Below are 15183 nucleotides of genomic sequence, written 5' to 3' on the forward strand. Positions count from 1 at the left end.
ATTCATGTAATCATACATGTACATACAGTAATGATGTCTGTCTCACTCCATGATTTTTCACATGCCCCACCCTCTCATTTTCTTGTAAATAATCTAAAGTTCCTCTAACCTTCTCTCACTCCCCACTCCCCCACTCCCATTATATTTCATCCTTCACATCAGTGAAAACATTCAGCCTTTGGTGTTTTGGGATTGGCTTATTTCACTTAGCGCGATAGTCTCCAATTCCATCCATTTATTTGTAAATTCCATAATATTATTCTTCTATATGGTTGAATAATATTCCATTGTGTATATATACCACAGTTTCTTTGTTCATTTGTCTGTTGAAGGGCATCTAGGTTGGTTCCACAATCTAGTTATTGTGAATTGAACTGCTATAAACATTGATGCGGCTGTATTACTATAGTATGCTAATTTTAAGTCCTTTGGGTATAGACAAGGAGTGAGATAACTGTGTCAAAAGGTGGCTCCATTCCAAGTTTTCCGAGCAATCTCCACACTGCTTTCCTGAGAGGCTGCGCTAGTTTGCAACTCCACCAGCAATATAAAAGTGTGCTTTTGGCCCCACATCCACACCAACATCTATTATTATTTGTGTTCTTGATAATCGCCATGCTAATTGGAGTAAGATGAAATATTAGAGTTGTTTTAATTTGCACTTTTGCAGTTACTAGAGATGTAGAACACTTTTACATATGTTTATTAATCACCTGTATGTCTTCTGTAAAGTGTCTGTCCAGTTCCTAGGCCCATTTATTGATTGAGTCCTTTGTATTTTGGGGGTAAAGTTTTGTAAGTTCTTTATGAATTTTGGAGATTAGTGCTCTATCTGAAGTGTGTGTGGAAAAGATTTCCTCCCAATCTGTAGGCTCTCTTTTCACATTGTTGATTGTATCCTTTGCTGAGAAAAAGCTTTTAAGTTTGAGTCTATCCCATTTACTGGTTCTTGCTTTGATTTCTTGTGCTTTGGAATTCTTGTTAAGGAAGTCTGATCCTAAGCCAACATAATGAAGATTCAAATCTACTTTGTCTTCTATTTGGTGCAGGGTCTCTGGTCTAATTCCTTAGTCATTGATCCATTTTGAGTTGGGTTTTGTTCAGGATGAGAGACCAAGGTTTAATTTCATTTTACTGCATATGGATTTCTAGTTTTGCCAGCACCACTTATTGAAGAGGCTATCTTTTCTCCATTGTATGTTTTTGGCTCCTTTGTCTAGTATGAGGTGACTGTATTTATGTGGGTTCATCTCTGTGTCTTCTATTCAGTACCCATTGGTCTGCCTGTTTATTTTGGTGCCATACCATGCCATTTTCCTTCCTATTGGTCTGTAGTACAGTTTAAGTTCTGGTATTGTGATACTTCCTGCTTCATTTTTCTGCTCAGAGAAATGTTTTGTCTATTTGAGGTCTCTTATTCTTTCAGATGAAGTTCATGATTGCTCTCTCTATTTATATGAGGAATGTCATTGGTATTTCAATTGGAATTGTATTGAATCTGTATAGTGCCTTTGGTAGGAAGGCTATTTTGACAATGTTAATTCTGCCTATCCAAGAATATGGGAGATCTTTCCATCTTTGAAGGTTTTCTTCAATTTTTTCTTTAATTTCTGTAGTTTTCATTGTAGAGGTCTTTCACCTCTTTGGTTAGATCAATTCCCAAGTATTTTATTTTTTTGTGGCTACTGTGAAAGGAGTGGTTTTCCTAATTTCTCTTTCAGAGGATTCATCACTTATGAATAGAAATGCCTTAGATTTATGTATATTGATTTTATATCCTGCTACTTTGCTGAATTCATTTATTGGTTTAGAAGTTTTCTAGTGGAGTTCTTTGGATCTTCTAAAGATAGGATCATGTCATCAGCAAATAGTGACAGCTTTAGTTCTTCTTTTCTTATTTGTACCCTTTTAATTTCTTTGGTCTGTCTAATTGCTCTGGCAAGTGTTTCAAGGACGACGTTGACTAGATTGTGAAAGAGGGCATCCCTGTCTTGTTCCAGTTTTTAGAGAGACTGTTCTCGGTTTTTCTGCATTAAGAATGATGTTGACTATGGGCTTAGCATAGATAGCCTTTACAATGTTGAGATATGTTCCTATTATTCCTATTTTTTCTAGTGTTTTAAGCATGAAGGGGTGCTGTATTTTATCAAACACTTTCTCAGCATCTATTGAAATAATCATGTGATTCTTAACTTTTAGTCTATTGAGGTGATGAATTACATTTATTGATTTCTGGATGTTGAACCAACCTTGCATCCCTGGGATAAACCTTACTTGATCATGGTGCACTATCTTTTTAATATATTTTTGTATGTGATTTGCCAGTATTTCGTTAAGGATTTTTGCATCTATGTTAACCAGGGATATTGGTCTAAAGTTTTCTTTCTTTGATGTGTCTTTGTCTGGTTTTTGTATCAGAGTCATACTAAACTCATAGAATGAATTTTGAAGGGTCCCGTCATTTTCTGTTTCCTGGAATACTTTGAGGAATATTGTTATTATTTCTTCATTAAAGGTCTTGTAGAATTTGGCTGAGAATCTCTCTGGTCATGGGCTTCTTGGGTGGTAGGCTTTTGATGGCTTCTTCTATTTTGGTGCTTGAATATGATCTATTTAAATCTGTATGTATTCCTGATTCAGTTTGGGAGGATCATATGTCTCTAAAAATTTGACAATGCTTTTGATATTTTCTATTTTGTCAGAGTATAGAATTTTGAAGTAGTTTCTAATTGTGTTATGTATTTCAATGGCATCTGTGGTGATCTTTCCTTTTTTATCACGATTTCTAATAGTTCGAGTTTTTTTTTTTTTTTCTCCTCTTTGTTAGTGTGGCTAAGGGCTTATCAATTTTGTTTACTTTTTCAAAGAACCAACTTTTTGTTTTGTCAACTTTTTGAATTATTTCTCCTGTTTCAATTTCATTGATTTCAGCTCTGATTTTAATTGTTTTCTGCCTTCAATGTTTGGTGTGGATCTGTTCTTCTTTTCTAGGGCTTTGAGATGTAGTGTAAGATCACTTAGTTGTTGACTTTTTTATTTTTTTTTTTAATGTATGAGCCCAATTCAATGAACTTTCCTCTTAGTATTGCTTTCAGAGTGTCTCAGAGATTCTCATATGTTGTGTTATTGTTCTCATTTGCCCCTAAGATTTTTTTTGAAATTTCCTCCCTGATGTCTTCTGTTATCAATGCATCATAAAATGGCATATTATTTTGTCCCCACGTGTAGTACTAGTTTTTGTTATTTTACCATTCATTTCTAATTGCACTCCATTATAGTCTGATGGGATACAAAGTAGTATCTCTATGTTTTTGTATTTACTAATGGCTTCTTTGTGGTGTAGTATATGGTCTATTTTGGAGAAGGATCCATGAGCTGCTGAGAAGAAAGTATATTCAATCGATGATGAATGAAATATTCTGTAAATGTCCATTAAGTCTATATCATTGATTGTATTATTTAGTTCTATAGTTTCTTTCTTCAATTTTTATTTTTAGGATCTACCCAGTGGTGACTGTGGTGTGTTAAAGTCCCTCACTATTATTGTGTTTTAGTCTATTTGATTCTTAAAGTTGAGAAGGGTTTTTTTGATATACATAAATGCTCCATTGCTTGGGGCATAAATATTTGATATTTATGCTTCCCTTAAGCAGTATGAAATGTCCTTCTTTATCCCTTCTGACTAATTTAGGTTTGAAGTCCACTTTATCTGATATGAAAATGGAGACCTCTGCTTTTTTACTGAGTCCATATGCATGATGTGTTTTTCCTTATCCTTTCACCTTTAGTCTGTGGATGTCTTTTTCTATGAGATGAGTCTCTTGAAGGCAGCATATTGTTGGGTCTTTCTTTTTAATCTAATCTGCCAATCTATGTCTTTTGATTACTGAGTTTAGGCCATTAACATTCAAGGTTATTACCATAAAATGATTTGTATTCCTGGTCATTTTGGCTTATTTTAGTTTTTAACTTGACTTGGTTTCTACTTTGATTGGCTTTTCCATTAGTGAAAGTGTGCTTTTCACTTCCTCCTCACAAAATATTTGCTGAGAATGTTCTGTTGTACAGGCTTTCTATTTGCAAATTCTTTTAACTTTTGTTTATTGTGGAAAGATTTTATTTCATCATCAAATCTGATGGTTAGTTTTGCTGGGTATAGGATTCTTCGTTGGCATCCATGTCCTTTCAGAGTTTGAAATATATTATTCCAGGCCCTTCTTGCTTTTAGAGTATGGACTGAGAAATCTGTTGATATCTGTATTGGTTTCCCCTTCTATGTAATCTGACATTTTTCTCTCACAGCCTTTAAAATTCTATCTTTATCTTGCATGTGAGGTATTTTCATTATAGAGTGTCTTCATGTGGATCTGTTGTAATTTTGTGCACCTGGTGTTCTGTAAGCATCTTGTGTTTGATTTTCCATTTCATTTTACAGGTTTGGGACATTTTCTGATATGATTTCATTGAACAGGTTTTAATTCCTTTGGTTTGTTTGTATCTGCATCTTCCTCAATCCCAATAATTATTAATTTGGTCTTTTCATGATATCCCATAATTCTTGGAGGTTCCATTCATGACTTCTTAACATCTTCTCAGTTTGTTCAACTTTATTTTCAAGATTGAATATTTTGTCTTGATTTTCTGAGATTCTGTCTTCCATGAGATCTATTTTGTTGGTGATGCTGTCTATTGAGTTTTAAATTTGGTTCATAGTTTCTTTCATTTCAAGTATTAGTATTTCTGTTTGGTTGTTTTTTCCAGAACCTCTCTTTATTGAAGTTTTCTTTTGCTTCCTGCATTCACTCTTTTAACTGTTTATTGGAATGATCATGCATTGACTGCATTTGCACTCTTATCTCTTCTTTTGCTTCACAGATCATTTTAATTATGCAGATTCTAAACTTTTTTCTGCCATTCCTACTGTCATGCAGTCATTGGAGTCTATCAAAATAGCATCTTGGTCTGTTGGGAACACTTGTTTCTCCTGTTTTTTAATATTCGTTCTGTATATCCCCTTCAGCAGTGAAGATCTGAGGTACTGAAATTTCCCCCTGTAGGCTTATTATGACCCTGCAGTTTTTCATTTCCTCTCCTTTGAAGGGCAGATCAATATTAGTAGCACCCAATACAGAGAAATTTCAAGCCTGAACCAGATAGCCCCTGTAAAGACTTTAACATTAATAAACAGGATGAGATTGATTATTATTTACAGTATTTCTACTTGTGAACAAGAGGATGGGGAGGGTGTATGATGTAATGAGTAAAAAGAGGTACCTTTCAAAAGGCCTCCAGTCTCCTGTAGTTGTCTCAGGAAGAGAGCTGCCCTTCCAATGATGGTGACCATGACTTCAGGAATAATTCAAAATGCCTGCATCAGCCTCCAAAGAAACTGGGGAGCCCCAGCAAAGGTGCACGTAGTCAGTGCGGGGAGGGCGTGTGGGTTGGTGGGCTGCTTTACTTTTCTAATGTGACTTTGGAGGCAGCTCTGATTTAAGCCACAGCACACCATTATGAGCATTAGATCTCCTTCAAATTCCAGTTCTGACCCTGTGAGCTGTGTGAATAAAGGTCTCCCAGGCTCACAGTATCTCTGTTTCCCCATTTGTCAAATAAAAAAGAATTGTCTCTACCCTATGGTCTCCAGGATTTGAGGGGTTGGGGTGCTAAATATCAAATGTTATGTACATTTTCTTAGTTACATAATGATGTGTGTTTGTTATTTCAAAATGTTTAAGTTGTACTACCTAGTGTATTCTTAGGCTCTTATGATGATAGTTCAGCATTTTTAAATATTTAAAGCACTTGACTTTTAAAGACCAAAATATAATTGTTTGATGAAGTATTACATGTTCAATATTTTTATATAAAAGTCAGAGATACACTTATTTCCCCCAAGTCATGAATTTCTACCCAGTCATCAGTCAGAGAATCCTGCATGTTGAGCAATGTTTTGGATCAAATGGTTTATTTTTTCATAATCCTATCTGCACTTTGATACCACTAGAGGTTGGGTGCTTCTGTGTTTTCTTGCTTGTTTGTTTTAGCATGCTGATTCCTGTGATTTATTCCAGAGTGTCTCAACTAGATTGTCAATGTTAGAGGTTTGGAAAGGAGAGCAAGAGTAAACCACAGTTTGTTTTCATTCTTATGAGGTGACCAATGTACACTCAGAAGGGATTAGAATTTATCTAGTTGATTGGCCCAGCACTTTATGTGAATGGGAGACATTCTGATTAATAGGGAGCACTCTAAAACTTACATTGATTCAAGCTCACAGTTGTCCCAGTAATAAAAGGCTTCAATGGATCCAGTTGTGGTCCTGGTGATCAGTCTCTCCTGTCTGCTTCTCCTCTCACTATGGAGACAGAGATCCAGGAGAGGGAAACTCCCACCAGGACCCATGCCTCTGCCAATCCTTGGGAACATCCTGCAGATAGATGCCAAAAACATCCCCAAATCCTTAACTGATGTAAGTATATCAATGCTTCTCCAGTGGCTTATTAATGGTAAATAAATTAAACCTTTATTTTAAATTAAATAAATGCACAAGGCAATTTGTTAAAGGAGATTGTTACACAGCAAATAGTCTCTGTGGATTTTGATGTTTCCGTGGTTTCTTATATTGTTCCATTGTTAGATGTAGTGTATTGATCAATGCATCCAGGATTAAAGAAATGTTTAAATTTAATACTTTGATGGCAATATTAAAATGGCAAAAGTCAGGAGTACCCCTGCCCTTCATTGTTTCATAGTCATTTGCTTGGATTTTCTATTTTCTGCACATTCTAATTTGTTCATGAGTTTTTAAGTGAATTTCTATTTGTCTTTTATTTCCAGTTCTTTCTAGTTTCTTTTCAATATCTCTATTTCTTTATTGAAATGGTCTCTCAACCTCTGGTTTCCTTTATGAACATTTTAAGGAAGTTTTTTTTTTTTTTTCTCTCATCTTTCTCTAGAATTTTACCCACTTTCCTATGTGTGGAATCCTTTTAGGGGGATTGCGAATTTGGGGGAAAATTTGTTTGTTTCCTCAAGTTTCCAGAGATCTTGAACTTGCAGTTCAATTGAGAAGAAATTCCATTTCTTTTATACCAATGTCTATTTTGGGGTAGTTATCTCTTTTATTTTGAGAATTATCTCAGTGTCTGGTATATGAGGTCCAGAGATGTGACCTGAGGTCCTGCTTTTTGGGATCCTCATTGGAGCCTGGTTGTTGGTTTGAGGTCTTTGTCTCCTGAAGTCTATGTGTTGAAGTAGCGTTGAGACTGAGGTGGCTAGAACACAAGTGGTGGGGGAGTTCTTGTTACTGGGCTGAGGTGGGAGTGTTGCTTGGGAGTAGGATGTCTACTTTGTGAGCCTAAAATAACCCACTCGCTTTCCAACCCCACTGAGGGGAAGCAATGGGCTGGGAACTGCACTGTTGTCCAAGTTTCCAGTATCTGTTTTGACATCTGGAACACTAATGGCTACCTATAGAGAAATGGTGGAATCAGCAATAAAAAACTGTGAACGAGAACTGTCTTTAGACAGTAGGGGTCTAGTACATTGCCAGCTGTGTTAATAATCATGACAACATGAAAGAGGTAAAACTTGTGTAAAGTATGTAATTCTATATTTAATGAATTTACACATTCTTATGTGGAGAGAAAATAGGGTAGAAAGACCAGAGAAAGTTTGAAATGTTGTAAAAGGTGAAGACAGGGAAGGCAGAAGATAGATCACAAATGTTGACTTTAAAAGAAAAGGAATAAAAAATTAAATGCCAATAGTTTACAGATTAATGAGAGCAAAGGTAACAGGAAAAATTGTTACTGGGAGAAGAGAGTGAAGAAGGGGCACTAAGAGGGACAAAAACCAAGGTACAGGAAACAAGTAAATGTGATATCAGAATGATTCAAACCCTTGCATGAATGCACCCCTCCTAGGTGAAACCAAGGCAAAATAACAACAGGTCCAGGATGAAATAGTTAAGGTGAAAGCAAAATTATATAAATATATACATATATTGAACCATTTGTGCTGTGAGAACACACACATACCTCACTCTTGCACAATGGAAAGAAATAATATATAATGAAATACAATGAAATGATATTTAAAAAAAAGTTGGTATTTTTTATTTTTAAATATACATAACAATAGAGTATATTTTGACTTAATATGCATACATGGAGGACATACTATTCCAATTAAGATCTCATTTTGTGGTTGTACATATTGTGGAGTTACACTGGTTGTGTATTCATTTATGAGCAAAGAAAAGTTATTTTCGATTTATTCTACTCTCTTTTCTATTCCCTTCCTTTCACTTCACTTTGTCTAATCCAATGAACTTCTATTTTTCCCCTCCATATCCTTTCTTGTTGTGGGTTAGTGTCCATGTATCAAAGAATATTTGACCTTTGTTTTTTTGGGGCTGGTTTATTTCACTTAGCATAATATTTTCCAGTTCCACCCATTTCCTGATAAATGCCATAATTTCATTCTTCTTTATAGCTGAGTGATATTTGAATCGTTGTGCGTGTGTATATATATATATACACACATATATATATCACACTTTCTTAATTGACTGATCTGTTGAAGGACACCTAGGTTGGTTCCATACCTTGACTTTTGTGAATTAAGCTGCTATAAACATTGATGTGGCTGTGTCACTGTAATATGCTGATTTTAAGTGCTTTGGGTATAAACTCAAGAATGGGATAACTGGGTTAAATAGTGGTTCCATACCAAGTTTTCTAAGAAAAACTGCTATCCAGAGTGTTTGCACCAATTTGCAGTACCACAATCAATGTATGAATGAACAGTTTCCCCCACATCCTCACCAACATTTATTGTTATTTGTATTCTTACTAATTTCCATTCTAACTGAAGTGATTTCTCTAATTGCTAGAGACGTTGAACATTTTTTTCACATATTTATTGATCATTCATATTTCTTCTGTTAAGTACACATTAAGCTCCTTTGCCCACTTATTGATTGGGTTTTTTGTGTTTTTTTTTGATGTTCACATTTTTGAGTTCTTTAATTTTAAAACATAAAGTAAACAATATATTTTAAATGGGGTGTACTTGGAGGAAATTATAAGAAAAATATTAATGGAAAATAATGGGCATTTTCCACTAAGGTGGCCTAAATTTTGGTAGAAATGTATTTTCATTCTTTATACTTATTTTTTTCTTTGTAACTCTAGGGTCAAGGTTTGGGGTTGTTTAGCCAAACCTGTTTGCATTTCTCACTCAGCCAGCTGGCAGAAATCCTGATTAGGAGCCCATTTGTTGTAGTAGTTCTCAGTTTGCATTTATCCATTGTGGGATCCACTGAGTATTGCTGACAAATTGTATACTCCTATAATGGAAGTGGTGCTGGAGTTTTACTTGGTCCTCCTACTACTTACCACAACATGGAATGAGCCTGGAGGACTTTATGATGAGGGAAATAGCCACACAGAAAGACCTTCACTACATGATCTCACTCAGATGTGGAATATTACAAAACAAAGCAAAAGGCCTCAAACTCATAGTAATAGAAAGTAGAATGGTGGTTCTTGGGAAATGTGATGTGGAAGAAAAAATGAAATGTTGGTACTAGGGTACAAATGTTCAGTTACAAGGTAAATAAGTATGGAGGACTAAAGCACAGCATGGTGACTACAGTAAATAACAATGTATCTTATATCTGAAACTTACCAATGTGTTTTCACCACACACATGAAAATCTTAATACTGTGGTGAGATATATAATATATATATATATATATATATTAGTTACCTTGGCTGTGGGAATCAATTTGCAATGTCTATAAAAATTAAAACATCACATTTTACACACTAAGTATATATATATATATATTTTTATTTCTCAATCAAACCCCAATGAAACCATTAATAAAAATAACACCATGGGCTGGGGACCAGCTTGAGGGAAAGAAGGAAAGTATTAACCATTCAGGGTCCTCTAGGTACTAAGAGAATCCTTGTGGGTTTGCCTAAAGCTTCAGTCTATAGTCTTTTAAGTGCTGCTGGGTGAGAGAAAGTGATATGCAGCCTGGCCTGGTGCTGCCTCTCTGGAACTAACTCTCTTGCTGTGTGAGTGATACCTGTTGTCCAACCTATGAATTTTAAGATCATCTGGGGTCACTGCCAAAAATATAAACTTCCCATCCTCATCATGGGCTTATTCAGTCAAAATCTCTATGAAACGAACCCTGCTAATGTCCCAGAAGAACTGAACTTGGTATGCATGCAAAGGGAGATAATCTCTGGGGACTGAATGTTCAAACATTGGAAGTTGACAAAATTAAGATTCAAATTTTATTCTTCTATTCATTAGTTATGGTACACTACAAATGAGTTTGTAACTCTCTGCCTTCATTTACTCTGTGTGAAAAAGTGAACAAATAAGTCCACTAAATGCATTGGTGTGAGACTTAATTCTAGTGGAGTTATCATTTGCTTGAGCCAGGCATGACACATCACAGACCAGCTATAAATAACAGCTATGATTACCATCACATTCTGAAAAAAAATTAATAAATATTTGAAGAATCTTGTGGCACAATAAAATATAACAAATATAATGAGAATAATCTGAATAACAATCTGAATCATTCCAAACATGTATATCAAATCCTGATATTGTTCAGCAAATTTTTACATTTTCTTTCCCATTTCCAGTTGTCAAAAGTCTATGGCCCTGTGTTCACTCTGTATTTGGGTATGAGGCCTGCTGTGGTGTTGCATGGATATGAAGCTGTGAAGGAAGCCCTGATTGATCAAGGAGAAGTATTTTCTGGCAGAGGCAGTTTCCCAGTGCCTGATAGAGCTAATAAAGGATTAGGTAAGAGTACATGCATAAGAGTTGGGTGAGCAATGGTCATGGGGATGACGAGAATGATACAGAGAAAGCAAGACTGAGCTTGACCATCTCAGTGGCTGTCACTCATTGACGACTCTACCTCATCTGGGGTATCCCTCCTAGATTCTGCTCTCCCTCATTTAGGAATCCTTACAAGTAATGGAAACAGATGGAGAGAGATGAGACGCTTCTCACTCATGACTTTGCGGAATTTTGGGATGGGGAAGAGGAGCATTGAGGACCGAGTTCAAGAGGAAGCCCGCTGCCTTGTGGAGGAGTTGAGGAAAACCAAGTGTGAGTGACTCATCGTATCACTGTCCTTAACAGACTGCTCTCTTCTGTGTCTAGCAGACACGTTTCAGCAACAGCCAGACCTTTAATTATGGGTGCTGTTGTTAGGGTCCCATTCCGACTAATCCCTAGAGAGTCAAAGTGAACACACCTTAATGCAAATCACACAACGAGGTTTTATTAAAGCAAGCTCGAGCCTGGACCGCAACCAGCCCCTCAGACTGATACAATGGCTGGGGAAGGGAGCGGCCCCGAGGGGCGAGAAAGCCCTCTATTTAAGAGATTTCCAAGCATTCACACACAAAGACCTGTACGTTATTGGTTAACATTTGAACACCTAAACATTAGTCCTCCTCTGGTTGGGTCCTGCCAATCTATTTGATTCTCACTGGGTCCCTCCAGAACTGAACGGTCCTAGAAGAAGAAGGGTGGAGGGAAGGGGTGAATTGTGCAGGCGATGGGTCAGGTTTAGGACCCCCTGTCCTTGATGGATAAGGTTTCCAGGTAGCTGTACATTCCTCAGACAAATATCTCTTAACAACCTCGGTAAGCACGGGGCCCATCAGTCCTGTTTGTGCTGTATGGGCTCTTGAGGGCGCAGTCGCAACTGCCTGCATCCTGGTGATTAAGACAGTTAGCTGCACAGATATCACCCTGTTCCCAACACTGTTAGTCCTCATGTGGAGGAGGGATGATTTGAAGCAGAGTCAGAGTCTGTGGATCTGTGCTGCCTGTGCAGAGGCATGAGTGGGCTGCATGGTGGGTGCAAAGGTCATGTAATCCTCCTCTGACCAGCATGATTTCTGTTTTCACATCATTGCTTCATGAAGACAGAAGGTTTAGTGATCCATTCCCTTAAAGAGTTAAAGAGCAGGGTTTCCCCAGGGCACATTGTGAGCTTCCCATTCCACATTTCACCACTGTGCATTGGACACAGTGGAAACATCAGCCTTAGACCCTGTGGAGCTGCAGCAAGTGAGGTGTGCTTTCACCTAACTGGACTGTGGTTGTAGAGTCGCTTTTGCTGTCTCACGACTCTCTGGGTTTCTTCCAAGGCCAGTACTTCATAACTATCCTAATCTATGATTTTCCATTGATCTGCATATCCCCTGGAAAGCCTCATGAATCATGCTTACAGTAATCACTTACCTCTCCTTGTCTTCCCTACGGACCCATGTTGTTTTTTTCAGTGTCTCTGATTTTCAGGTTGGATCCAGATTGCTGTTTTTAAATTTCTCTTCCAAATTAACTAGAAAGGAAAGACTAAAAATCAGATTTTACCGGTGAATGATACGCATAAGAAAATTTACAACTCCCCTAATTACACTTAAACAGATAGCTAAAATAAACCTTTGTTCTGAACGCTCAGAAAACTGGAACACTGAGAGATTTTGGTGGAGGATTAGATAACTTGAAAGCTTTGTTCTGACCCAATACTTTATACTTCCTTTGCATCATTTTTTCATTTATTTTAAAATTATTCTATTCTATTTATCTTATTTTATTTTTATTTTTAATTATTTTTTATTTATATTTATATTTTTTCTTTTTTTCCCCTGTGATTGATTTTTCATTTTGATTCATTGTACACAAATGGGGTACAACTTTCATTTCTCTGATTGTATACAAAGTAGAGTCACACCGTTTGTGTAATCATACATTTACATAGGGTAATGATGTTTGTCTCATTCTATTAGTTTTCCTTCCCCCACCCCCTCCCCACTCCTATTATGCATCCTTCCTCCATTCTTACCTCCACCCACCTTTATATATCATCATCCACTTATCAGAGGAATCATTCAGCCTTTGGCTTTTTGGGATTGGTTTATCTCACTTAGCATGATATTCTCCAACCATCCATTTATCTGCAAATGCCATAATTTTATTCTTCTTTATGGCTGAATAATATTCCATTGTATATAGATATATACCACAGTTTCTTTACCCATTCATCTATTGAAAGGCATCTAGGTTGGTTCCACAATCTAGCTATTGTGAATTGAACTTCTATAAACATTGATGTAGATGTGTCACTGTACTATGATGATTTTAAGTCCTTTGGGTATAGCCCAAGGAGTAGGATAACTGGGTCAAATGGTGGTTCCATTTCAAGTTTTCTAAGAAATCTCCACACTGCTTTCCAGAGTGCTGTAGTAATTTGCAACCCCACCAGCAATGTATGAGTGTACCTTTCTCCCCACATCCTCGCCAACACCTATTGTTGCTTGTATTCTTGATAATAGACATTCTAATTGGGTGAGATGAAATCTTAGGGTAGTTTTGATTTGCATTTCTCTTATTGCTAGAGATGTTGAACATTTTTTCATATGTTTGTTGATTGCTTGTAGATCTTCTGTGAAGTGTCTGCTCATTTCCTTAGCCCATTTATTGATTGGGTTATTTGTATTCTTGGTGTAAAATTTTTTGAGTTCTTTATAGATTCTGGAGATTAGTGCTCTATCTGAAGTGTGTGTGGCAAAGATTTTCATATATCATATATATATTAAATATCTTTTATATGTAAAGGATATTTAAATCAAAATATTTTATTTTATTTTTATTAACATTTAATCAGTTCACACTAATGAGGTCTACTGACCATGAAGTGTTTTCCACAGTGTCTTTGATTTTCAAATTGGATAAAGATGCTCTGTTTTTAAATTTCTCTTCCCAATTAACAACAAAAAGAAGACTAAAGTCAGACTTGATCAGTGAATCACACACACAAGGAAATTACCAGGCTTCTCTAATTACTGTCCATAACTAATTAACTTAATTAGGCTTCTCTAATTAACTCCATAACTAAAATAAACCTTTGTTGTGAAAACTTAGAACTCTGCAACATTTACAGACCTGGTGGAGGAGTAGAATAACTTGAACATTTTGCTCTTACCCAATGCTCTATACTTCATTTTTGTCTATTTTTTAAATCCTTCTATTGTATCTTTTATTACTATGTAATCAGTCCACATGAATGAGGGTCACCGTGGTGTTCCCATGCGTGTGCAATATATACTGTTAAAACCCATCCTCTCCATCCCTCCACTCTCCTCACCAGCACCACACACCCTTCCCCATCTCTCACTATTGTACCCTCAGGTCCACATTCATTTTACCTTCCACACCTGAGAGAGACCGTGCGAGACTTGACTTTGAGTTGATGACCTCATTTCATGGCTTTTAATTGTATTGCTTGGGGTTTGTTGTTAAGCTTTTTAATTCTTTATAATTATTGATGTTGATCCTTCAGCAGATGAATAATTGGCAATTATCTCCCATTTTGGAGGATGTCTCTTCAGTCTATTGACTGCTGTATAAGAGATTTTCAGTTTCATGTAATCTACTTGCCTATTTTTTTTGTTCGGGTCATGTACAAAAAAGTCATCATTTGTATCCATCTCAATGTGTTTCCTCTGTTTTCTTCTAGTTCTTTTATGACTTCATGTGTTACAGTAATGTCTCTGAGTCATTTAGAATTGAATTTTGAACTGGGTGAGGGATAAGGGTCTAGTTGACATCTTCTGCATGCTTCAATTATTGAAGAGGCTCATCGTTCTGCACCACAAGTTTTAGTAACTTTGTTAAGAATCAGTCAAATTTAGATGTGTGGTTTTTTTGTCACTCTAATCTCCTTTCTTTTCCATTGTTCTATTGGGGTCTTTTTATGTTAGTGTCATAATGCTTTACTTACTGTGACTTTGTAGGATGACTTGAAAGCCTTCAGCTTTGCTCCTTTGCTCAAGAGTGTCTTGACTCTTGTTCTTTTTTATTTACATGTGAATTTTAGAACTGTTTTTCTAGTTCTATGAAGAATGTCTTTGATATTATTGTGGGAATTGAATTGAGTCTGCAAATCGAGATGGATGACTCTTAACAATTTTAATTCTCCAGTTTATAAACATGGGAGGTTTTTTTTTTTTTCCATGTTTTTATATCTTCAATTTCTTTCATCAGTGTTTGTAAGTTTCATTGTAGATGTCTTTCACTTTCTTGGTTAATTTTTTAATTAGGAAACTTTAATTGAAGCTAAA

The 15183-nt window shown here is 36.2% G+C and overlaps 1 protein-coding gene across 2 annotated transcripts in view; it reads left to right on the forward strand.

Moving 5' to 3' along the window:
* The first annotated feature begins 6075 nt into the window (after positions 1-6075).
* Positions 6076-15183, forward strand: part of LOC306660047 (cytochrome P450 2C9-like) — a 47007-nt gene continuing 37899 nt past the window's right edge. Inside the window, exons 1-3 of one of the 2 annotated variants that reach the window (XM_079138123.1) lie at positions 6076-6469; positions 10681-10843; positions 11006-11155. In XM_079138123.1, the coding sequence (XP_078994249.1) occupies positions 6302-6469; positions 10681-10843; positions 11006-11155 (481 nt within the window). In that variant the 5' untranslated portion in view covers positions 6076-6301. The remainder of the gene's footprint in view (positions 6470-10680; positions 10844-11005; positions 11156-15183) is intronic. The other variant, XM_079138122.1, reaches the window with a different exon arrangement.

Source organism: Sciurus vulgaris, assembly GCF_902686455.1.
Source record: "Sciurus vulgaris genome assembly, chromosome: 4".
NCBI lineage: Eukaryota > Metazoa > Chordata > Mammalia > Rodentia > Sciuridae > Sciurus > Sciurus vulgaris.